The sequence below is a fragment of the Drosophila kikkawai genome, chromosome X (assembly GCF_030179895.1).
Source record: "Drosophila kikkawai strain 14028-0561.14 chromosome X, DkikHiC1v2, whole genome shotgun sequence".
Lineage (NCBI taxonomy): Eukaryota > Metazoa > Arthropoda > Insecta > Diptera > Drosophilidae > Drosophila > Drosophila kikkawai.
This window is the reverse complement of record NC_091733.1, coordinates 30,734,882-30,758,931: the sequence shown is the minus strand read 5'-3', so window position 1 is coordinate 30,758,931 and position 24,050 is coordinate 30,734,882. Positions and strand designations below refer to the sequence as shown.

Sequence of the window (24,050 nt, the reverse complement as noted above, 5' to 3'; positions counted from 1 at the left end):
CAATAATTAAATTTGAGTTTCTTTGCCGTGGTAAAGAACATGAAGTGCAGAATTTTGTGCATTTCAATTAAAGTTAATAAGTTAAAACTGATGTTTATATAATAAAAAGAGCAAACGAAATAATACGATTCAGGAAAATGGTAAGAAAAGAGAGTAAGAGAAGGAAATCCGACCACCGTTACATTCCAACCTAACCTATGACTCTATTTATTTTCTGATAATGTAAATGTGTTTGGGTAAGTGTACTCCTTCGCAACTAGCATGTGGCTTAGTTTTATTTCAACATTGTATTTTGTGCTTGCAGTTTCCCTAAAAAAATAAAACTCTTATTGAGCAAAACCACACACACACACACACACACACATACGACGTTTGGCGCGCACAGCTACGAAAACCCAAGAGTGGCAGCACCGTTTCAGCGCCTGCTCTTTCATCAAAGTTAACAACCTTTTACAGTTGCACTTCACCCAGTTTCTCCACCTACAATCGACAACAAAATTACAACTCTTTGCCATCTTCAGTTTATAAACAAACATTGGACGGGCAAACGAAAGAGGGAAAAACGAAAACTGGTTGAAAACACAATCTAATCGCTGCCAGCTCCCACTACGCGCGAAATCCGTGCTCCCGCCCCGCTCTACACACACCCACACACCGCCGACGACGACGACATGCTGAAGATCGCCGCCGAGGGCATCGGGCCACGTCTGGCCGCTGCCGCCTGCCTGATCGGTGGAGCCTCCAGCGCCCAAAGCAGCTGCCAAAGGGTGGCGCCCCAGGCGGCCAGGGCCACGCAAAAATACCTGTCACAGTCGCAGGGCCTCCACAAGAAGCTGGTCATCAAGGATCACTACGAGTTCGATCAGAAGGTGAGTCAGGATTATGCAATGGTCTTTGGGAAATGGGAATTGCATATTGGATGGCCTACGTGATTCAGTTCTGGCGTGGAAGGAGGGAGGAGCCACCCCATGACGCAGCGCCCCTCTGCTCTGCAAGTGTGTGTGCGTGAGAGCTGCTGCGGCCTCCTCTCTGTGTCTGTGTATTGGCCTTTGGCTCGTGTATGCAAATGAACTACCAAAAAAAAAAAAAAAACAAAAAAACTAAAACAATAACAAAAAACGTCAAGAAACATTTGGGATACCGGTTTGAACCCCTTTTGGCCAGCTGGAAACTAGGAACTAGTGTGGCTAGCTACTCTAGATTGTCCACTGCAGGTGGATTAACTGGGTGGTTATGATAAGAAGGTGTCACTAACTAACAAGTAAAATGCTTGAGTACATCTCATTTGGGGTGGGTGACGTACAACCAACAGGTATGTACATGACGTAGCAACAAGTACATGACGTGCTTACGTACATACATACATACATAAATACGTGAGAGGTAGGGTGGGTGGCTATCTGGAAGTTATCTTCCAGTGGAGATGGTTCTAAGAGAACTCCAGGTTTTGGAAAGACTTTCTTTTAAAGAGAAGTTTATTACTTAAAAATAAATAAACTATAGGTAGAATTTTTTAATTTATTTTTATATATATTTTTTAAGTGTTAGTACTTAAAAAAAGATGAGGTCAGTTTTTGTTTATTATTTTCAGCGTAACAATGACATCATTTTTACAATTAAGCGGTATTTGCCTAGGTAAATTAGAAACAAAAATGTATATATTATTTCTTATTATTATTATTTTTTTATTATATGTATATATTTTTATTAGTTTTTTTTTATATTTTTTTTTTATTTTTATTATAATTATTTTTTTTTTTTTTAAGTTTATTTATTATTATACATGAATTCTGTTAAAAATAATTTAATCAAAGAGAAAACGAAATATAGGCTTCTATTTAGTTATTAAGCTTATTACATTAAATGAAACATATTTTTAAAAATTAAAAACATTTATTTAAGATTTTTTAAAATTTAATTTAATTTTTTAAGCATTTTACTTAAAATTAAAAATATTATATATTATATTACTATATTTTAAAATGATAAATATTTATTTTTTAAGCTTTTTTTTTCTTAAAATTAAAAACTATATTAACTAATATATATTATATCCCTCCAGGTGATCAACAGCGACAATCCTGTGATTGTGAACTTCCACGCCGAATGGTGTGATCCCTGCAAAATACTCACGCCCAAGATGCTCGAACTCCTGGAGAACTCCAATGAGATCGATCTGGCGGTGATCGATGTGGAGACAAATCTGGATCTCGTCGAGACCTTTGAGGTGAAGGCCGTGCCGGCGGTGCTGGCCTTCCGCAATGGCGTTGTGGTGGACAAGTTCATTGGCCTGGTAGATGCCAACAGCATTGAGACGCTGATCGACAAGCTGAAGCGGAAGCAGCAGCAGAAGCAGTAGGGCGGAGGCCCACTACAGGGATGCGGGAACAGGGACAGTTAATGATGATTTTAAATACGAAAACGGGAGACTGTTAAACCAGAGAAACAACGAGCGAGTGCACAAAGAGAGAATGCAATAAAAAAACTAATCTTAATTATGGCTAAACTTTAAAAGAAACTTTTATTATTTTTTAAAGATTTATGGATAGCTTTAATTATTTTTAAAATATTTTTTTAACTGTAAAGGAAACTCCCATTCCTGTTTTTTTATATTTTTTCAAATTTTAAAAGAAACTTCTATTCATTTTTAAAATATTTTTGGTTCGCTTTATTATTTTTTTAACTTTAGAAGAAACTCATTTTTATGTTGAAAATATTTATGGATCGCTTTATTCAGGGATTACAAGCTAAACAACACACACATCCTGCGCTTCGTTAATACAAAATAGACAATGGATTCCTTGGTTCGGTTAAAATATTAAAATAATAATAGTAATAATAATAACTCAACATGTTTAAACAGAAATATATATATAGTATATAGAAAATAGAAACAAGATCGAAGAAGCTATCAAGCCGGCAACTTTCGAATTACGAGAAAAACTTGAATTAAATTTAATTTTAAAAAACATCACACAAAGGATTGCACAAAGAAAGATGTGTGGTGGCCAGGAGGAGCTTCTCCTTCCTTCCTCCTCCTTTGTGGAATCCTTTTGTGTGCCTATGATTCTTAGAGGGTCCTTGGGTCAATCCTCGGGGCGGTCACCAGGCAGACCGCCAAAGAAAAAAACCGAGAAGATTCCAAGACCACCAACAGTTGTAGCAGCAGAAGCAGTTCCTCCTTGTCCTATGACTTCTACGACTCCTGCTCCTCCTCCTCCTTCTCCTGCTCCTTCTCCTGCTCCTCCTCCTTATCCACCTGCTCCTTCTCCTTATCCTGCTCCTCCTCCTTATCCTCCTGCTCCTCCTCCTCCGGCTCCTTTTCCTCCTCCTCCTCCTCCTCCTTCTGCTTCTACTCCTCCTGCTCCTCCGCCTTATCCACCTGCACCTCCTCCTTATCCACCTGCTCCTCCTCCTTATCCACCTGCTCCTCCTGCTACTCCTCCTCCTCTATCTCCTCATCGCGCCAACTGTATAATCAAGGCCGCACACATCTCAAAAAACTCCATGGTATGATGACCCGCCGGCTGTAGCGGCATCACACCCGCCACACTCAACGGCGGCGGCGTTAGACTCTCCATTATGACATCATCGCCCTGCTCCACCTCCTCGTTGGTCAGCGATTTAAAGTCCAGCAGATAGCTCTTGGCATCCACTTGATACAGCTGCAGCGACATCTTGGAGAACTTCCCCGTCTTGACATTCTGCCGTCGGACACGCACATGATACGGATTGATGATCTTCCACTCGTAGCTCAGAGCCTTCATGGCCCGGTATACCTCCAGCATAATGTCATTCGGTTTGCTTTGGGAACGGATGCCCAGATGCCATTTGGCACGCTTAATGGGTGTGCCACCGCGTGCCGTCTTCTCGGGAAAGGCACCCCCGCCCGAGGTCTGCACGGACATGGCTAGCTGACGGTCACGCATGGGTGCTATACGTTCCGGATGCGGACGTATGGTACTGCTGCCAGGAGTACCCACCGCTACGGCTGGCGTGGCACCTGGCGGTACTGGTGTGGCTGTGCCCGAACTGGCTGCAGTGCCTCCTCCTCCACCCACCGTGACCAAGGGTTGCGCCTGCTGCTGCTGATGATGATCCAAGCTTGATTGCGGCATGGATGGAGCCATGATGGGTGGTTGAGGTGGCGGCGGTGATCCAGCCACAAAGAAATTATTAATTTCATTGATTTGATTGGCGGCATCATCAGCAAAACGTTTGTTATCAATTATCAGATGATAGGCAATGGCCAGCTGATCATGGGGATCCCCACTCAGCAGAGAGTTATGCACTTCGCTCTCCTTGACACCAAACTTGGTGCAAACCTCGGCCACGGCATATGTATCAATCACATTGGAGTCCTGCTCGATGGACGAGGGAAACAAATAGGCAGGCAAATCCTTTTGGAACCATTCATGCTTCTTGATCTCCTCGATATTGGCACGCTTTAGAGGATCCACCTGTAGCATCTGACAAACCAGATTCACCACCTGTTTGTTCAGATACTCGGGTATAGGAAATATACCCGATTTGATCTTACGGAAAAGCGTGGGCACATGCTCATCATCAAAGGGTAAAGTACCGCAGAGTAGCGCATAAAGTATGACACCACATGACCAAATATCCACCTCAGGACCAGCATAAAGCTTCCCAGAAATAACCTCGGGGGCAGCATAGTTGGGTGAGCCACAAGAGGTCCTCAGGAACTCCCCATCCAGCATCATGTTCGAGAGTCCAAAATCAGCTATTTTTACATGCATATTGTGATCCAGCAGGAGATTCTCTGGCTTCAAATCCCGATGGACAATCATGTGGCGATGACAATAGTCCACGCCCGAGATGATCTGCTGGAAGAAGCGACGCGCCTGATGCTCCTGCAGCTTGCCATGCTTGACAATATAATCGAAAAGCTCGCCGCCGCTCACATACTCCATGATCATAAAGATGTCCGAGGGTGTGGAGATGACCTGGAAAAGAAGAGTTTCAGGATCAAGGTGTGATGGTATTCTCAGGAGGAACTCACCTGGTACAACTTAATAATATGCGGATGCCGGAAGAGCTTTAAATTCTGTATCTCACGACGGATCTTGCCCACCACATCTAGACTCTTGATCTTCTGCCGGTTGAGTATCTTCACTGCCACCTTGACGCGCGTGATTTGGTGTTCACCGATCTTTACCTTGCCAAAGGTCCCAGTGCCCAAAGTGGCGCCCAGCAAATAGTGTCCAATCTTTACCAGCGGCTGGCCATTGGCACTGCCGGCGGCCGCCGCCTCAGCGGCCGCTGCCCTCGTTTGGGGCATTGCAAGCTAAGCTCCTCCTCCTCCTCCTCCTGCTCCTCCAGTGGGAGTGCAAATCCGAGGGGGTGGTGGCGGCGGTAAGGTCGTTATCGCTTATTGCGTAGTCCGCAGTTCGTTGGTGGCTGCTTGTGGGTGCTCCTTTGCCTTGTTTTTGTTGCTTATCCTTGGGTTTAATGTTTCGTTTAAGGTTTCCTTTTATTGAAATAGTTTACACGCTTAGCTTGCGTTTTCTTTCCGTGTTTTTTGCTTCTTTTTCTTTTTTTTTTTTTGCTTATTTAATTGACATTGGAATGCCTGTGGTCTGCCTTCCAACAACACAGTCGTTTCCAGCAGCTGATTTCGTACACTAGCTGCCTCTCGCTCTGGCCTGGAAGGTTCTATCGATAGCTATCGGGCCAGGGTTGCCAGACCAGGCAGTGGCCAGGCGGTAAATTTACTAAAAATTCAAATGAAAACAAAAAACAAAACAAATGTGGTTAGTAGTGCTGGCAAAAAATCGATTTTTTCCACTATCGATTTTTCGATGTTTTTACGGACGAAACATCGATAGTATCGATTTTTTTTTAGAATATGAAAATATATTTTAGGGGGGTTTTTTCGACCGCTTCTTTGGTCACTGAAAAATATGTACAATTTGTTTATATCTACAATAAATATTAAAATATCAATATGTACAACCTATAATATACTTTTTTTTTTAGAAAGAAATATATATTTTTTTGAGCAGTTTTGTGGGTGTGTCGTGTGTGTGTGTTGTTTGTTTAAATCTACAATAAATAATAAAATATCCATTTTTGTATCAAGAATACTCCAGTAAAACTCTTTTTTTTTAATAGCAAAAATTCATTTTTTTTTACAATATTTTTGTCTTTTTTTTATATTTTGTAAATTTGGTAGAGATTCCACATTTTCAGGGCTTTTTTTCACCTCCAGCCTTCGTTCAACTTAACGATTAGTTCTAAGTTGTAGACTATAATTTTAGCTAGAAAAAAAAGAGAAAAAAAGTATAGGATCCTAACAGCTAACAACTAACACTTAAAATGGAGCTTTAAAAAAAAAAAACTCCATACATCACAACTGTACCGTACCTGTACACTTAACGGCTGCATCTGCACCTTTTCTTTCCATGCAATCCTCTCTCTCTCTCTCTCGCTCTCTTTTGGGTCGCCGCTTCCTGTGTGTCTCTGTCTTGCTCGTTCGCGTACACACAAACATGTCAAGATTTGTCTTGATTTGTTCGATTTGTTTTTTGTGTTTATTATCCTTAAGATTTAACTGTAAAAATACATGTATTTTCGCTTGTTTCTTTCACTTAGGTCTGAAAAAAAAAACTATAAAAAAAATACGTTACCTTAACTGCTAGCTTGTAATGCTACGGGACTAGTGATTATGTTTAAGGATTATCTTTATTTATTTACGATCAAAAAAATAAAAAAAAAAAACAAAAAATTTCGGACTTTGGATATTGTCCCGTCGTTTTTGCTGGTTTGGAAAATTGCAAATTTATTTCATATTCAGCGAACTCGAAATGAGCTTTTTTTCTTTTGTTTTGTGTTTGATTTTTGCGGAAATCAGGTGTTTATACATTATATATATAAGTGCCATATATATCTTCAATATATGTATAAACTTGTCTATATAAGGATATAGTTTTCTGTGTGTTTGTGTGTCAAGTGTAAAAGTGTATGTGTGTGTGTGAGTTTTACATCAATAATTTATTAACTATTATTAATATGTAGTTTTTAACTCTGGTTCTGGTTGTGGGTTGGTTGGGGGATTTCTTAAAAGCTTACAAATTAAGCGTCCGATCAAAGCCTGTCGGTGCATGTCCTTTTCTGTCCGTTCATGTCAAAATAACTTGTCCACCTGCAGGTGTTGCGTTTCTCTTTCTCTTTCTTTTTGTTTAACATTTTCGTATGCTCTCTACTCATACAAATTCATTGGAATTGTTACTTATTTACTTAGAAATTCACATAGTACTATTATAAATTGTAATTATCAATTTGACGCCTCAAGTTCTTACATCTTTCTTCTTATTTTAAAAAGCAATGTTGTTATTGTGTTTTGTTATTGCTGTTGTTATTGTTGCATCTCTTTTGTGTAGTTGAATTCTTGCTGCCAATGCTGGGATTTGCCTTTTTTTTCAACACATGGATAAACATACAAGGATCAGGATCACAACATCAATTATTCATGCATTACAAGAGAGGCGGCCACGCACAACAGAGCGAGAGAGTGGGGTCCTTTTTTTGTCGTTTCTGTAGTTTTAATTTCTTTTTTTTAGTTCCTTTTCCTTTTAGAGTTTCCATAGAATTTTAATGGTTTTCTTTTCTTTGTAGTTCCTTTTTCTTCTCGAATTTCTGTAGAACTTTAATTCTTTGTTCGTCTTCCCAGATTTATTCATTTTTAACACCTTCCTTTCCAAGGTTTTCCAAGGACATGCTGTTCATCATCCACACCACATCATCGTTATCGTTATCGCCTTGGTAAGATTCCAAATCCTTGGCAATTTCTATTGTTATGCATGGCAATTCCTCGCGAGGTCCTTTAGCATTATAGAAGTTATCCAATGTATTTACAGAATTTCCATTATCCTGGTAAAAGTGAACACATCCAGTTTCCACTGGAACGGTAAGGGAAGCAGGAGCTTGTGGTGCAAGTGGAACTGGAGTCGGATGAACAGGATATAGCAATGCGACGGGAACGAGCTGGATTGTAGTCGGTGGATTGTTGGAAACAGGAAAGTAGACAGGCAGCAGGTAGGAGGAAGAGTTGGTGTAAGAGGAGGGGAAGGAGTTGGAGTAGGAGTTGGCGGAGTACATATCCTTGTTGAATGGCAATCTCTGCTTCCTCTGTGGGCTTAAATTGGCCGCTTCTATTTGGTAGTACTGATGATGATGCACTGGCTCTTGCTGTAGCTGATGCTGTCCTTTTTGTTGTTGCCATTGCTCTGTGGTTGTTGCTGTTGTTACTCCTGCTGCCCCTGGTGGCTGCAGCAAATCATCGGCAATGGCAGCATGAACACTTCACCTCCTGCGAGATGCAGCTAATATATTTGTGTAAAGAAATGAATATTATGATCAGAGCGTCATAGTCCTCGTCGTCATCGTCATCGTCGTGTATGTGTTTGTGTGTGTTGGTGTTGTGTGTGTTTGTTTTTGTTTTTAAATAAATTTCTGTGCATGGTTATATGGATGCGGTTTTTGAGATCGTGTCTGTCTATTTGATCTACCTCTGTGCGCCATATGATGGAAGCCTCCGCCACCACCACCACCGCCGCCGTTGCCACCATTCCCACCACCTCCTCCTCCGCCGCCACCGCCGTGTATGGGCATGCCCCCCATGCCCATACCCATTCCAACGCCCATGCCCATGCCCAGATTCATCTGATGCATTTGTTGCATATGGTGTGGATGGGGTCCCATATTATGGTGATTATTGTGGTTGTTGTGGTGATGATTCTGATGGTGCTGCTGCTGCTGGTGGTGGTGATGATGCTGCTGTTGCTGGTGATGCATCGGCGGATGGTGATGCGGATGCTGTTGGGGCTGCTGATGGTAGTGCGGCGGCATATGCGGATTGTTGTGGTGATTATTGTTGTTATGATGATGTGGCGGCTGCAGGGGTCCACCACCGCCGCCGCCGCCCATGTGAGGCGGACCGCCGCCGCCACCACCACCGCCGCCAATTTGTGACATAAACTGAGCTGCCTTCGCCTTGCCATGCTCTTCGGCCAATCGCACCCAAATCGGTTGCTGTCCGCCCTCTGGAACCGTATTGTTCAGCATTTTGATTGCCTCCTGGGCCTCCTCGCGTTTGTTGTAGCTGGAAAAACGAGATGGGAAAAAGGTTTAGTGAGGGTTTTTATGGTTTATAAGCATCTACAGACAATTTCTAAACAATACTATAGTGGGTTTTGATAAGAGATTAGGGCTATAAGGATGTAGAGGCATATTAAAGAGAAATTTTCATATAACTTTAGGCAGAAATGAATTTATTTTGGATTTTTAAAATACTTATAAATACAAACAAGCCGCAGATTGACCCATTTCGGAAAGCTCTCTCAGCCAAACTTCCTTGTAGGTCAAAACGTAAGCATAAAAAAATATAAATACAGCTTAAAAAGTTCACCTAAAATCGCATATTTCAATTTGACCTAGTTTTTTACTTTGCACTTTGCTTGTAATTTTGATTATTCCAACTTTTCTTGGTCTAAACCTTATTTCAGCCTGCGTTTTTATACTCACCGCACAAAGGCAACTCCTCGCGGACGTCCGGTTAGCTTATCCCGCAATATATTGCGCTGAACAATCCGTCCAAATGGCGAGAAGATTCTGTCCAGCATATCATCATTGATGTTGCGCGGCAAATTGATAACATACAGGTTGGTATCCTTGATGGCCATGCCGCCAGGACGGGCATAAGATACCTATAAATATAATATAAAATGTTTAGAAAAAGAAATTTGAGTTAAACAAACGATTAAGGAACCCACCTTTAAGCGCTTGTTGCGCACATAGAATCCGTTTAGCTTCTGAATGGCATCCTCCGAGTCCGATTCGGTTTTGTAATCCACAAAGCCATAACCAAAGCTATAACCGGTCTTGGGTTTTAAAAGAACGATTTACAAAGTTAAAGAGTATTCAAAGCTTATTTCTACCCGATTCTCACCTTAAAATCACGCATTATCTTGCATGTGTTGATGGGACCGCAGCCGCTAAACAGGTTGAAGAGCTCACGATCGGACATGTCCTGTGGCAAGTAGTTGATTATCAAATTGGTGGCACTAGAGCGATCCAACTGCTGCTGATGCTGCTGTTGGTTAGAGTTATTGCCGTTGTTGCCCTGTTGCTCATCACCCGACTGTCCACCATCCTGGCCACCATTTTGACCATCCTGACCATTATCATTCTGCTCCTGCTGCATATCCCCATTGCTGTCATCCTCATTGTAGTTATCCTCATCGTCGGTCTGATCATCGCGCTCTACGCCGTCACCGGACTCCTGTGAATTGATTGTATATGTAATATGTGTGTCATTGGTGTGTGGGTTTTGGCCTAGTTTTAAAACTTACCTCTATATCGGAGGACTGCTCATCGTCATGCTCCTGTCCCTGCATTTTCTCCGCTTGCGACATTCCTAGGACTGTTTTTGTGTGGATTTTTTTTTAACTCCTTGTTTTCCCTTTTTGCTTTTTTACGTCGCAGTTCTCTTCGCGCCAGAAGCTGCAATGAGAGAGAGAGAGAGAGAGAGAGTATGTGTGTGTGTAGGTTGCTGTTTGCTTGGATAATTCAATTAGCCGTAAACTGTGGCACTGTGTCCTAGTCTGGCGGCAGCAGGATGCGTTCTGTCAGTGCATGCATGGCTCCTCGGCTCAAATCGGCTGGAATATGTATGTGTGTGTGTGTGCGGGGCTTCGGAAGCCGAAACGTTAAGAGCGAGATGGCTGTCTCTACGGATGCGGAGAGCTCTATCCGGGATGCACACTCTCCCACACACACACACACTCTGCCCTAGATGCAGGTGGAAAGCTACATCTAAGCCCGACGCGGCCGCAAAAGCCAAAATGCCAGCAAAAAAGCTGAGCAAGGAAAAAAAAACTATACCAACACAAAGTGCACACACACACACACACGCGGCGAAAACGCGGATGCCCGAGCCTGTGTATGTGTGCGTGTAGTTACAGGCTTGGGGCCCCCGTGCCGAGGGAAAAAAATTTAAAGGCACGAAAACTGCTTGAAAACGTTAAGATAGGCTGGAAAAGTCACCGGCTGACACTCGAAAGGGTTGAGGCACACACGAAACGGGGAAATACTTACTTTTCAGCAATCGCCAGCGAAAACTGCACCGGAAAACAACGAAAATTTGCTCACTTTAATGAAAACGCTAATGTTGAGTGTGACCAGCCAATGGGACAGCGTTTTCGATTGGCAGTGACAGTGTGGCCACAGTGGTTGCTCGATAGGTTTGCAATCCCTTTTGTATAAATTCTAGCTATTTTTAGCGTATTTTTTGCTCAGAATCTAGCTAAAAACACACATGGCAACATTGTCGGCGATAAGTAATCGAACTGGCACTAGATGGCAGGTGTCATCACTAACTAATTGGGCAAACGGAGCTGATGTTGGGCTTTCTGGAGGGATTGCGAGGCCGTGGAGCCGGGACTGAAGCCGGAGACGGAACCGAGCAGCTACCCAGTCACATCTACAGCGAGTTCTTTGCGGAACAGCTGCAAACGAGGAAGGAGACCAACGGGCAATGCCTTGCCGATGACAAGTCCAAATCCCTGCTGCTGGACAGCTTCGAAGCGGAGGCCAGCAATCAAGTGGAGGCACCGGCAGCCACCGACCACGATGCCTGGATCTTTGGCTACGGCTCGTTGGTGTGGAAGGCGGACTTTCCCTATATAGACCGGCGTCGCGGCTTCGTTTGGGGCTTCAAGCGTCGCTTCTACCAGCACAGTATCGATCATCGCGGCATACCGGAGCGTCCGGGCCGAGTTGTTACCCTGCTGCCGGGTGATCCTAACCAGGATCGTGTTTACGGTGTGGCCTATCGCATTGCGGCTAGCCAAAAGGCCGCTGTGCTCGATCATCTGGACTATCGGGAGAAGAATGGCTACGAGCGCTGCAGCCTGGAGTTCCACGAGTACCCAGTAGCCACCACCACGCCCATCCAAGTGATAATGTACGTGGCCACACAGGCCAATGACTCGTATGCGGGCAATGTCTCGGAGGTGGCCAGCATCGCCAGGCAGATCTTTAGCTCTGCCGGCCCCAGTGGCCCCAATCGCGAGTATCTATTTAATTTGGCCACCGCCATGGCAGAGCTATTCCCCGGGGCCGTTGATGAACATCTCGAAGAGCTGGTGGTTAACGTAAGGCGTCACATAGCCGAGGATGAGCCCCATCTTCTAAGGCAGGCTGTGCTGGAGGAGATTGCAAGTATTCTGCGGGAGAAGGAGCTGCCGGAGCAGGCTCAGGCACAGAAGCTGGAGGAGCTGCTGATGCGTTGCCAGCAGCCAGGTGGCCGCGAGTGGCTGCTCCATGGCGCCCTGCAGCAGAGGAGGAGCGAGACGTGACCGCCAAGAGAGTGCTGTACCTTTTCATATTGTAAAATAACTCCTGGACCAAGGACGATCAGTGGAGGCATCTGTTCTCCCTCAATATTTATAAATAGAAACATTAATTATTGTGATTAAACATAAATAAATTTATGAGAATAATGTAGAAAAAGCATTTAATTTGATTTATTTCTTTTAGAAATTCATTAAATTAAAATACTTATTTATTTTTTTAAGTACTCCACCTTATCCGCCGGAAGAATTGTGTAAATCTCAACTGATAAGGATTTAATTTAGGGGGTCTTCTCATTCAAAAGCCGTTTTTTGGACCCTTTTTAAAAAAATTCTTATTTGAAAATGCAAAGAATAATTGAAAACTTTTTTTATTTATTGTATTCAAAAATTTTCAAAGTAACTAAAAAAGTTGTTCTTGCCTCGATACGAGGGTTGATCAAAGAGTAATCAGACTTCAAACTTGGTGGTCGAAAAAAAAGGTGTCGTCCTGGCGGCCACGGTTCAGGGTCTCCAGAGCGTCCGAAATGAAAAATAAAAACGGGGTTATAATCAGAATTGATGTCATTTTCGGGTGACGGAACAGATTTTTTTTAAAATTTTTTTAAACAATGGCGGCCATTAAAAAAAAAAAAATCGATTTCGGGCTTTTTTTTGTAGTTTAGTGTAAAAAAAATATATTAAAAAAAAATTTTTTAAAAAATCTTTTCCGTCACCCGAGAATGGTGACAATTCTGCGTCGATTCCACTTTGTTTCATGAAAATCGGTTCAGTTGAACTGGAGATATCATGGCCGCCAGTTCGAAAAACGTGGTTTCGAGATAAACGCGTTTGAAGTTTGAAAAAAGCTCATTTTGCGAAGAACTTGCTTCACAAAAAAGGCTGTATCTTCTAAAGTAATTCGAATTTCTAAAAATCCTTTTGGGGACATATACACACCATCCCAAGCTATAAATAAATGCAAAAAAAAAAAATCGAAAAAAAAAGTTGCCCAATGAGAAGACCCCCTTAAGATTTACGAACTTTTTAAAAACTGATAAAGGCGCTAGCAGACTTTGCCATATTTTTGTTTAGTATACTTTCGGTATATTGTAATGGTGTAAGGGTTTGGTATATTTCAGCAAGGCCTGCGCCGGTCACACTGCGTCGTTAACTGTTGTCAAAAAAAACTGCCCTATTTCTACCGTGTTCGTTGTGCTTTTGTTTGCTGTTTGCATTGCGTTTTGATTTCGATTTCGATATTTCGTGCGTCCAGTCAACCCGATTGGAACGGTCAAGCGCGCGACAAGTGTCCAGAGGAACAGACGGAGGCGAACGCCATGAAACAGGTGGGCAGCGGGTGCAGAGGGTCTCGGGTGCGGGGGCGCTGGCAGATGATGTTATGCTAGTCGCTTGTGTGTGTGTGTGTGTGTGTGTCGGAATGCAAATTCTAACGGCATGCGCTTGTGTGTGTGTGTGTGCGTTTGTGTGTTGAAATGACAACATGTTTGTTATTTGCGTTTTGGTTTTTAATATCAACGGTTAAGCTGCTGTTATTGTTGTTGCTGCCGCTGCTCTTTTCGCTTCAGTTGAATCACTTGATTGCCATCTCACTCTCGCTTTCGTAATCGTACCTCCACCGCCACGCAGATTCTTATCAGGCGTGAGAAAGTCTTCCCTCCACATACATGTATCTTTACTGCCCAACAAGTTTCCTATTGGACTATGTACATTTCCCAACTGACGCAAGAATTTCTCCCGCTCCGCTCTCTTTCTCTCTCTCTCCCTCTCCCTTTTCCACCATCTTTCTCTCTTCGCCTTTGCTCCTTTTTATTGCCTACTTTGCTGAGTTATTGGTAATGGATTTGCTTTCGCTCTCGCCAAAAAGAACATAACGGCGCATAACGGCACATAACTCATTACAATTTCCATGCAAATTATCAAAAGGGGGGAAATGCCATAGTGTGCGTGTGTCAGCAGAGTGTGTGTTGAGGGGGAGGGGTAGGACGAAGGAATGTAGTGGTATTTACATTTTAGCAGATTAAATTTTTTAGTATGTACTCGCATGTTGGATTATTACTCCCCCACCTTAGAAATATAAAAAAAGGGAGACGAGAACGAGAGGACGAAGAACTGATGCCACCTTCTTTGCAACAACAACAAGTATCGATTCCTGGGGAGAAGGCTCCGCTCGCCAGCCAGGGTTGCCAGTCGCCAAATCAAAGCCAGCCGCGACAACCCTACAACTCTTGGCTGCTTTGCATAACCAACAGGACATACATACATCCACATATACGCTTGTGTATGTGTGTGTGTATTCCCCATATACATACACGTGCCGTGGAAACTGCGCGGAAAACGAACGCTTCCCATTTAGTGCTTTCCCAGTTTCAGTTTTTCGCTGCCCAGCATTCGACGCGTCCGCACGCGCTTTTCCCTGTTTTGAATAAAACCAAAAATAAAGTTGCCAAAAATTGTGCAAAAATTCGCATAAAACCTATAAATAATATCTATTGCGATTCCCCCCCTCCCTTAGAAAAACCGTGTTCCAGATGTTTCGGCAAAGTAAATTTTTTTAAATCAAAAATTCTTCACACAGAATTAAAAGTGTGTGTGTGTGCGTATGAGTGTGTGAGTGCTGCTCCTGCGCTGCCTCAACAAATTTTACCGTTGTATAAGTGCCAATTACAGTCGCGGTCAAAGTAATGGTATTGCAAAGCTACACATTTTTTTTAATCTGTTGAAACTTGTTATTAAATTAATATTTTCAATGAATTTATATGTACATTTAGTTTCCCAAGTAAACTCTACAGATACACAAAAAATATATTAAAAACAATTGGAATATAAATGCTTTTAAAAATAAAAAGTTTTACAATTTTTTTTATTATTTCGATGAGATTTTTTCAAAGCTTGCAAATAACAACTATTTTTTTGGCCGCAACTGTAGGATGTATGATGATTATACGTTTGTGTGAGTGTGTTAGTGGGACTCGTGTCATGTGACCGCGCGCGCAAAACATTTTGCATTGTTTTTGAATCCTCTCCCCCTCCCCCCACGTTGTTGTTGTCGTTGCTGTTGTATCCTGGCGAGTACGCGAAAACGTTTTTCGGGGGCGAATAGCGTAAGCCTGCGCAATAGGTGCTCACATGGCAGCTGCTACACACACACGAACACGAATTGGGAGCCTTCTGTGAGCCGAGATTTTTTGTTAATTAAACAAAAATCAGAAAACGCCTTGAAGCAGACTAACAAAAATAAGAAAAAAGGGGCAGGAGAGAGCAGCTTAAGTCCGTTCCGTTACATTTCCAATAGGCACAGATTGCGGTTGCAAGTGCGAGTGCGAGTGAGTGCGTTAGATTCACACACAGACAGAGATCCTAGGCTAGGATCTGCTCTCTTTCTTTCTCTTCGTTCTCACTTTTGCAGCAGCAGCAGCGGCAGTGGCAGCAGCTCGTTCATTCGACAACTGACCAGCCAAGTAGTAGCATAATTTTTTTTTTGTTGTCCCCGTAAAGAATAAAAAAGATTTTAACTCCAAGTTACTTTACACAAAAAGTTAAGCAAATCCCAAGAAACCAAACGAAAGTCAACAAGAATATCGAATAAATCCTTTAAAAGCGCGCTCCAACTGTGCCCGTGTGTGTATGTGTGCCTGTGAGAGAACCGTTGTTAAGCAAATGTAAATGTGCTTGGCTTTCTTAAGTACTGGAACTTAACTTTCCTGTGCTCTCCCATTCCTTTTTTTTGTTCTGTTTTTTAATAAATATACTCAAGTGGTGAAGAAGGAGGCAGCAGGAGCATAAAAAGAGGAAGATGTAGTTAACATGTGAGTAGCAACAAGCAGGGCCAAAAAAGCCAAAAGCATGTATTTGTGAGAAAAATCTGTAAATCGAGGTTATCAATACACACACATACACCGAGAGACTCCTAACGGACAAGAAAGAGAAAGAGAGACGGGGAGAGAGTGAGCAAAGGAGATGGTAAGTGCTTACGTACACATATATACATACACAGCATCCTACGACTCCCTCGCTCGCACTCTCTCGGCGAATGGCATTTTAATCATCATTAGGGAAGGTGGAAGGGGGATGGCACACCACTGTCATTATCAAACAGACATACACGCGCGCACGCACACACACATACCTCCCGCCCCCTACTATACTGCTCTCTTTCCTGCACCCTTACTTGGTCCCCCCCTCACACACACCCTACCCTACCCCCTTGCCAACCAATGTTTGTTTGCGGGAATAAAATTTAAAGTATGCCAACGATTTGCTTGTCCTTCTCCCACCTCCCCACTTTCCCCCACTTCTTCTTCTCCTTGCTGTCTCTGCCTCTTCCTCTTTTTTTGTTTGCTCCACTGTTGCGCGCATTTGTCCTGGCGACCCATATGTGTATGTATGTATGTCCTGTTTCCTTTTTGCACATGGACATGTGTGTGTGTTTGTCAAAGCGTAAACAATTGCAAATAAAACAGGAAAAAAAAGATAGGAAAATAAAACTAAAAAAAATGGAGGAGAATAGAATGAAACAAGGAAAGCAGAGTGTAGTCGCAAACACACACAACATTGCGATGAGTGATGAGCGAATGTGTGCGAAAAGAAAATCGATTTGTGTGCCATCAAAAAGTGCATATACATATATAGGCATGTATCCACACATATACATACACTCGGCACGTTGTGCAACATAACATAATGTTGTAGCCAGCAGCAGCAATGACGATTTTCAATTAACAGCCAACAATCAACGCTTAACATTTCGCCATTGCACTCGCAATATCCCGTTATACAGATTGATCCACAGCCATCTCCCTCGCACTCAAAGCACACATACACGTAAAGCATAGACGGCAACGCGGGGGGGCTTGGGAGCTCTTAATTAATCTACGTGTGCCATTGAATAGAAATCAAGGTTTATGTAATCCCCCAGGCCCAGGGCAAACGAACCACAAAAGAAAAACAAAAGAAAGCCAGAAGTGAAAAAAAAGGAAAACAATGCGGTCAGATTTGCAAGAACGATTTAATATTGCCCCACTGACAGCTGTTCCAATATCCGATATCCAAATGGGGGAAATTGGCATGCCTATAGATTTTTTTTCAAGGAAAAGAAAGCTAAAAACAGTGGGAGCTTCTGTGGAAAATGTATAAAAAACTGCTGAACAGGTGTATTAACAATTTTTGCAGCACACTTTTCGGCATATGTTCAATCAGTTTTCAATCAATAAAGTTTTCTCCAAGAATTTTAACTATTTCAATTTTTATGGAATTCGGAAATAAAAAAGGATAAGAAATAAATAATAAAATAAGTGGAAATCTAAAGAAAAGAGATTTATAGTTTTCAGATTTCATTTCTTAAATCATACTTTTCAGGAGATTTTAAAGTAATAGAGATGTTTTTTTTATACATTCAAAATATTTAACATTTTAACTGAAACTTAAAGATTTATTTAAAAAATGTTAAAGCCCTTAAGGAAAATCAATAAATACTAAAATAAATAATTGATATTGTAATTTGAAATGAAACAAGTTTGAACAAGTCTTAACAAGTTTGAAATTAGACTACAAATTAAATTGAAACTCGATGTCCTGGGCTGAGGAGGACCCCAGTGACCAGTTGTTTTGCGGGAAACGGAGCCAGCATGAAGTGCTTGTCTCTACATTGTAATTTATGTTTCCAACTTGTTTCAACCCCGTATTAATTAATTGTCCTTCTCTTCTCTCTCTCTCTCTTTCTTTTACTCGATGCAGCTAATAATTCGACTATTGTTAACCTAGTTTCACTTCCCAAAAACCAACCCAAAAACAACAACTACAAAAAGGACGAGCTCAGACGAGCAGCAGCGCTGGCTCCTCTAGTTTCGATTATCTAGAAAGGAGCTATAACTAAACATCGAAGGACTTGAAAGGGATAGATTTGCTGGCAGAGGAAGAAACCTATACCCCATTACCTTTTCGGTTCTCCTTGGAGCAGGATCCATTTTTCCTCCCCATCCATTCCTCCCAGCACCCTGTCCACAGCACATCCGAAACATCCTTGACGACTATAACCAATAATAGCCACAACCTTGGACTCTACTTGGAGGAGCATCGCAGCATCTCTAGCATTAACTAAAAAAAGGATAGAGTAGCCGGAGCACGAGGTCGACTCATGTTACAAAAATGAAAAAGTTCACATTCAAAGGAGTTCTAGATGGATTTCGACAAAGCGTTCAGCCCCAAGCCACACGACAGGAGCAGGAGATCCAGGAACAACTCAAGGCCGATCATTTTACGTTGAAAAAGGTAAGTTAAGATTAAAGTAAGATTAAAAACTAGAAATAAAATATTTAAAAAGAAGAATTATAATAGTTATATTAAATATGGTAACTGGATGGCTGAAGGAAGATTTTTAAGCACTAAAAAAAACTTTAAACAATATATAAAATAAATAAAATTAATTGAATTAATTAAATAATTTATATATAATTATTAAAACAAGTGTTAACCCCCCAGCAAAGGCCTCTGTTGCAGCTAGCGGGTGTTTTATTTGGTAGCTGCGCTCAAATGAATCTATCATAAGACACACGCGGCTATAACCGATGCTTAAAACCAACAGTGACTGAAAAAAAATACATACAAAATAATCATAAATACCAATGACATGTAAATAATGACAATTGAAGCCATAAATTAATAAATTATGATTATAAAGTCAACCCATCAGTTTTCTAAAAAGATAAGCAATATTCCACGTCATTATCTTTGATTTTGACTTGAGAAATATCTCCCATTTAATGCCTTTTCCTTGAACCTTTCTTTTTCACAGACCTTTCGTCATGGCTTTCCATACTCGCCCACATCCTTTGCCTTCGATCCAGTACAAAAGATACTAGCGATTGGCGACAAATCGGGCTACATTCGCATGTAAGAGAAAGAGTGCATTAACCCTTTGATTTTTTTGGGGGAGGGGAAAAAAACAAATAATGATAATAATAATATAATATACTATAGCTTGGGACGACCTGGCGTCGATGCCCATGCCAAACACGAGGGCGAATCCGAGTGCGCTGTCCTCTTTACCCAATTCCTGGTCAATGAGGGCGCCTTGGTCACCGTCACCGCCGATGACACCATTCACTTGTGGAACATTCGCCAAAAGACGCCGCGCATTGTGCAGAGTCTGAAATTTCAGCGGGAGCGGTAAGTTTTTTTTATTTTCATTTACAGTTTTTTACATTTCATTTAATTTATTCATTTATTTAATTTTTATTTTATTTTTTTTTAATTATTTTTCCTAGCTTAGCAAGTTTACATTTTTAATTCATTTTGCTATTCATTTGATTTATATTCATTTTTATTTTGCTTTATTTTCATCTAATTAATTTAAAAAAAATTTTATTTTTATAAAATTTTAATTTATTTTTTATTTGTTTAATTTATTATCCTAGCACAGAAAATTTAAACCTAAAGTTCATTTTGCTATTCATTTGATTTATGTTCATTTTTATTTTATTTTTTTTTTCATCCAATTCAAATTAACTACCATTTTTTATTAGCCAATTAAACACTAAATAAATAAAAACCATGATGACATAATCCCTTTCTCCATTTTTGTATCCTTTGCAGCGTGACTTGCATACACCTGCCCGTGGGCAGCAAATGGCTGTACGTGGGCACCGAGAAGGGAAACATACACGTTGTTCACATAGATACATTTGCACTTAGTGGATATATTATTAACTGGAATAAAGCAATTGAAGTGTAAGTGTATATACGAGGAAGATTCTGTCTACCTAACTTGATCTAATATTTAATTTTCAATTTTTTTTAGGGTTAGAACTAGTCATCCAGGTGCTGTGATTGCGTTATGTGATAATCCATTGGATGCAAACAAGGTAAGTTGAGGCCTTGTTAAAGTGGGACACCATAAAAAAACATATAAAAAAATATACAGAAATTCAAGTTGAATTTATTAAAGTACGTGAGACGTTGGGTCTTGTTTTTAATTTTAATTTAATTTTTTGCATTTGTAGTTTTATTAATTTATTCTTCTAGCACTTTTTTTAATATCTTTGGACTTCTTTAAATATTTAAATATTTTAAATTCTATTCTATTTCTCTTCCTCAAGTTGCTTATTGCATTTGAGTGCGGGCTGCTTGTATTGTGGGATCTAAAGGCAAAATGCGCTGAGATACGATGGCAGGCGGCCGAGGCCGTCAAGTCACTGGCCTGGCACTATGAGGGCAAGTACTTTGTGTCCTCGCACACGGATGGCTCCATTTGCTCCTGGCCAACGAAGCCCCAGGCCAAGCCTCAGTCGCAGGTCTGTCCGCATGGTAAGTAGTCATTAAAAATGCAATATATATATAATATAAATTATATATATATATATATTAATTGATGCAATGATTCAACAGCAAAACCCAACAAGGATGGCAACGCGGAGAAGTGCAAACCGATTTATAAAGTTGACTTGAAATCCAGCACAACTGGGTGAGTGGTTTATTTCCATGATTACTCATAAATAAATAAAAATATATATTATATAGCTCTCTGCCGTTTGTCGAGAGATAATAAGAGGGAGATAATGGGAGACAATCATAAAGCTCAGGGTGTGCTCTCATTATTTTCGAGTAATTAAAATAAAAAATAATTAAAAAAGAAGCTATAATAAAAAAGGTTTTAATTATCAAGATTTTAATTAATTTTTTATACCTCAAAAAAATGTTTATTTATTTAATTTAATTTTTCTTTATTTTTTTTTTTGCTGCTTTGCAGGGAAACTTTCACCATTTTCTCGGGCGGCATGCCGTCGGAGAAGGGTTCCAAGTCGAATTGCATCACGGTGATGGTGGGCAAGGCCACCACAGTGCTGGAAATGGAGCATGCCGTATGCGATTTTATCACACTCTGTGAGAATCCCTGGCCCTGCGGTATGTAATAAATAAATATTTAAAATTAGGAAAATATGATGGGATTAGGATAGAAAATATAAATAGAAATGGGAAGTAGAATAAAGAAAATTGAATGGGGTAAAATTATACATTGAAATAAATCGATATATATCCTAATAATTAATTTTAATTATTAATTAATTATATTAATTAATACTATTAAATTAAGATATTAAAACATATCCGAAAAACGTTTTTAAATTAAAATATTACATTTTTCCGATTTTATTGTATTGGTATATCGAACAAAAGATCGATTTATTACTAGGTTCAAATATCGATTAATCAACCTTCAAGATATCGATAATTTTAAACTTCCAGGTCTAATATAAAAAACCGATTATCGATTTGTTTTACATAAATATATCGCAACTGTAAAATATCGCTTTATGTATATCGTTTTTCTCATCAAATTCAGATGCAATATCGATATATTGATATATTTTCTACTTTCCCTAGGCTGAAAATGCATTTATTTAATTATTTTGTAATACCTTTTATCATCCATTTTGCAGAGACCCAGGAGCCGTATGCAATTGCCGTGCTACTGCAATACGACTTAGTATTAATAGACTTATTAACACCCGGTTTTCCATGTTTTGAATCGCCTTATCCAATGGACTTACACGAATCACCTGTTACATGTTGCACATATTTAACCGATTGCCCATCGGATTTGGTTCCTGCTTTCTATTCAGTAAGTGTTATGATCCTTGAACTCTCATTAACCACATAATAATTAAACGTTATAATCTTACCTATCAGGTTGGTCGCACAACGACAAGTAAAAAGAGCTGTTTTTCGGAGCGCGAATGGCCTATATCCGGTGGCGAGTGGTCGCCGGCGTCGTGCAGCTATTCGGAGATCGTTATTACCGGACACCAGGATGGTAGCCTCAAGTTCTGGGACTCTGGTGCCGGTACGCTACAGATACTCTACAAGCTGAAGACGGCCAAGATGTTCGAGAAGCCGCGCTCTCACGTCGCCCACTCGCATCCGGAAAGCGATAATCCATTGGCGGTGCATCTTATCTTTCTATGTTCGGAATCGCGACGCCTTTGTGTGGCTGGGGCCATGGGTCAGGTTATGCTATTCAAGTTCCGTAAAATGGAATCAACATCAGAGGTATTGGTGCTAGAGATACCCATACTCTATGAGAATTTTGATGACATTTATGGCACAAGTCCCGAGTGTGACTTTCTAACGGGCCATCAAGTGCAAAAGACGGAATCGAGTGATTCAGATAAGGTAATTACCAACGATTTAAGGTTTAAAATGTAGATGAATTCAAAAATGAATTAAAGAATTAATTCAAAAATGAATTAAAAAATTAATTTATTTACTTGTTAAACACATTTTAGTTTGATTTTAAAAGTCTTTTAGTAATCTATTTAAGATTTCAAAGGATTTCCTATTAATTTCCCACTTTTTTCTTTTATTTTTTACACTAAAAAGACAACCGAGTGTTCGTTAAAGGTGCGCTTTGGAGCACAGCGCAAGCCACCGGGCTTCCAGTCGCAGCTGGTCTGCCTCACAACCGGACCAAATCGTCGGAATGTGCAGGTCACCTCGCTGTGCATCAGCTCCAGCTATGGCCTGTAAGTAGTAGATCATCCATTTCATTTTATTCCCACTATCACCACCACCATCCCCGTGACACTCGCTTCGATCCATTCAAACCATCCAGGGATCCATCTTGTCCACACACGTACACACACCACCACCAAAAAGTCCCCCAATACCACCCCGCCCCACCCCTCAACAATTCTCCCACCAAGACAAAGGACACAGGAAAAGCGGACTACTACTAGAACCCTCCTCCACCCCCCGCCAAAAAAAAAAAATACTTAGACGTAGTCTAGTTTTGTATTCGTACTATGCATGACGTTCTCTGAAAAGCGCCTGAGACGTAGCCAAAAAAACAAAAAAAAAAAAAAACTATGAAAGAATCCCATCCGCCGCTAACGCTCGCTCGCCCGAGTGTTTTAGCCTAGAAGCCCCCCGTTTTGCCACGCCTCTGTCCCCGCCCTAAGCAGCACCGCTTTTGTTGAATTTGTTTGCGTTGTGTATTATATTTCGTAGTATGCAACAGTTGCAAGCAGACGCCAAGAACTACAAGAGTCAACCCAGGTTCCCCCCTTTTTGGTAATTTTATTACCAAAATACAAACCAGCCCAAAAAAACCCTGCCCCTGGACGACAGATTTGGCCGAGGGAATGCGAAAAATATCGAAATATCAATAATCGAATCGCTTATCGATACTAAATCGATATTTTACACAAAAGTAGATAAACAAATAAATTATATAAAATTTACAGATATTTATAATATCGATATCTTAATGATATTAAAAAAATGTTAAATATCAAGTTTATATCGATATTTTAAAGTAACGTAGCGTGTTATTTTTGGTCCATATATCGGACTATTCCTTTTGATATATATTACTGGCTTTAACCAGTGGTTCAACATTTTCAATAATTATTTATTTAGTATTTTTGTAAACTAAATATTCATAGTAAAGTACATAAGAAATGTTTTTCTACATTTTCTTGTTGAAATGTAATAAAAATTTCAATACTTTTGTTATTTTGGATTCGATATATTCAACAAAAAAGAAAGCGTATTGATATTTTTATAATGATAACAAAATAACAAATATTTCGATATATCGATTTTTTCGATTTGTGGATTATTTCGATATGTCGACTATTTCGATATGTGGATTATTTCGATATATATATATATATTTTT

At 40.5% G+C, this 24,050-nt stretch overlaps 5 protein-coding genes across 15 annotated transcripts in view; 3 read left to right on the top strand and 2 right to left on the bottom strand.

Moving 5' to 3' along the window:
• The first annotated feature begins 516 nt into the window (after positions 1-516).
• On the top strand, positions 517-2,616 carry LOC108080512 (thioredoxin, mitochondrial). Its single transcript, XM_017175289.3, has 2 exons — positions 517-869; positions 2,063-2,616. The coding sequence occupies exons 1-2, from the start codon at positions 672-674 to the stop codon at positions 2,357-2,359; spliced, it is 495 nt and encodes a 164-aa protein (XP_017030778.1). The 5' UTR covers positions 517-671; the 3' UTR covers positions 2,360-2,616.
• An 83-nt stretch (positions 2,617-2,699) lies between these two features.
• Positions 2,700-5,344, bottom strand: AMPKalpha (AMP-activated protein kinase alpha subunit). The gene is made up of 2 exons (XM_017175330.3): positions 5,024-5,344; positions 2,700-4,967 (listed from the first exon to the last, which is right to left on the bottom strand). The coding sequence occupies exons 1-2, from the start codon at positions 5,300-5,302 to the stop codon at positions 3,459-3,461; spliced, it is 1,788 nt and encodes a 595-aa protein (XP_017030819.1). The 5' UTR covers positions 5,303-5,344; the 3' UTR covers positions 2,700-3,458.
• A 202-nt stretch (positions 5,345-5,546) lies between these two features.
• On the bottom strand, positions 5,547-11,258 carry ssx (sister-of-Sex-lethal). 5 transcript variants are annotated; one of them, XM_070288677.1, is made up of 7 exons: positions 11,119-11,258; positions 10,374-10,524; positions 9,971-10,303; positions 9,795-9,902; positions 9,547-9,728; positions 8,532-9,124; positions 5,547-5,735 (listed from the first exon to the last, which is right to left on the bottom strand). In XM_070288677.1, exons 2-7 carry the CDS (start codon positions 10,434-10,436, stop codon positions 5,677-5,679), a joined length of 1,338 nt encoding a protein of 445 aa, XP_070144778.1. In that variant the 5' UTR covers positions 10,437-10,524; positions 11,119-11,258; the 3' UTR covers positions 5,547-5,676. The 5 variants fall into 5 exon arrangements, with proteins under 5 accessions (XP_070144778.1, XP_070144781.1, XP_070144779.1 ...); XM_070288680.1 differs by lacking the exon at positions 5,547-5,735 and adding an exon at positions 6,399-6,574; XM_070288678.1 differs by lacking the exon at positions 5,547-5,735 and adding an exon at positions 6,593-6,630.
• Positions 11,259-11,368: 110 nt separating this feature from the next.
• LOC108080515 (putative glutathione-specific gamma-glutamylcyclotransferase 2) lies at positions 11,369-12,537 on the top strand. Its single transcript, XM_017175294.3, has one exon. The coding sequence runs from the start codon at positions 11,421-11,423 to the stop codon at positions 12,378-12,380; it is 960 nt and encodes a 319-aa protein (XP_017030783.1). The 5' UTR covers positions 11,369-11,420; the 3' UTR covers positions 12,381-12,537.
• A 969-nt stretch (positions 12,538-13,506) lies between these two features.
• Tomosyn (syntaxin-binding protein tomosyn) overlaps positions 13,507-24,050 on the top strand; it is a 29,622-nt gene continuing 19,078 nt past the window's right edge. For 2 of the 7 annotated variants that reach the window (XM_070287876.1, XM_017175311.3), the window contains exons 1-12: positions 13,507-13,702; positions 18,111-18,644; positions 19,168-19,265; positions 19,353-19,541; positions 19,968-20,102; positions 20,173-20,236; positions 20,471-20,678; positions 20,760-20,835; positions 21,121-21,275; positions 21,812-21,993; positions 22,062-22,544; positions 22,752-22,894. In XM_070287876.1, the coding sequence (XP_070143977.1) occupies positions 18,522-18,644; positions 19,168-19,265; positions 19,353-19,541; positions 19,968-20,102; positions 20,173-20,236; positions 20,471-20,678; positions 20,760-20,835; positions 21,121-21,275; positions 21,812-21,993; positions 22,062-22,544; positions 22,752-22,894 (1,856 nt within the window). In that variant the 5' untranslated portion in view covers positions 13,507-13,702; positions 18,111-18,521. Of the gene's footprint in view, positions 13,703-16,126; positions 16,184-16,318; positions 16,338-18,110; positions 18,645-19,167; positions 19,266-19,352; positions 19,542-19,967; positions 20,103-20,172; positions 20,237-20,470; positions 20,679-20,759; positions 20,836-21,120; positions 21,276-21,811; positions 21,994-22,061; positions 22,545-22,751; positions 22,895-24,050 lie in introns of those variants that run through there. The other 5 variants (XM_070287880.1, XM_070287879.1, XM_017175309.3 and 2 more) reach the window with 4 other exon arrangements.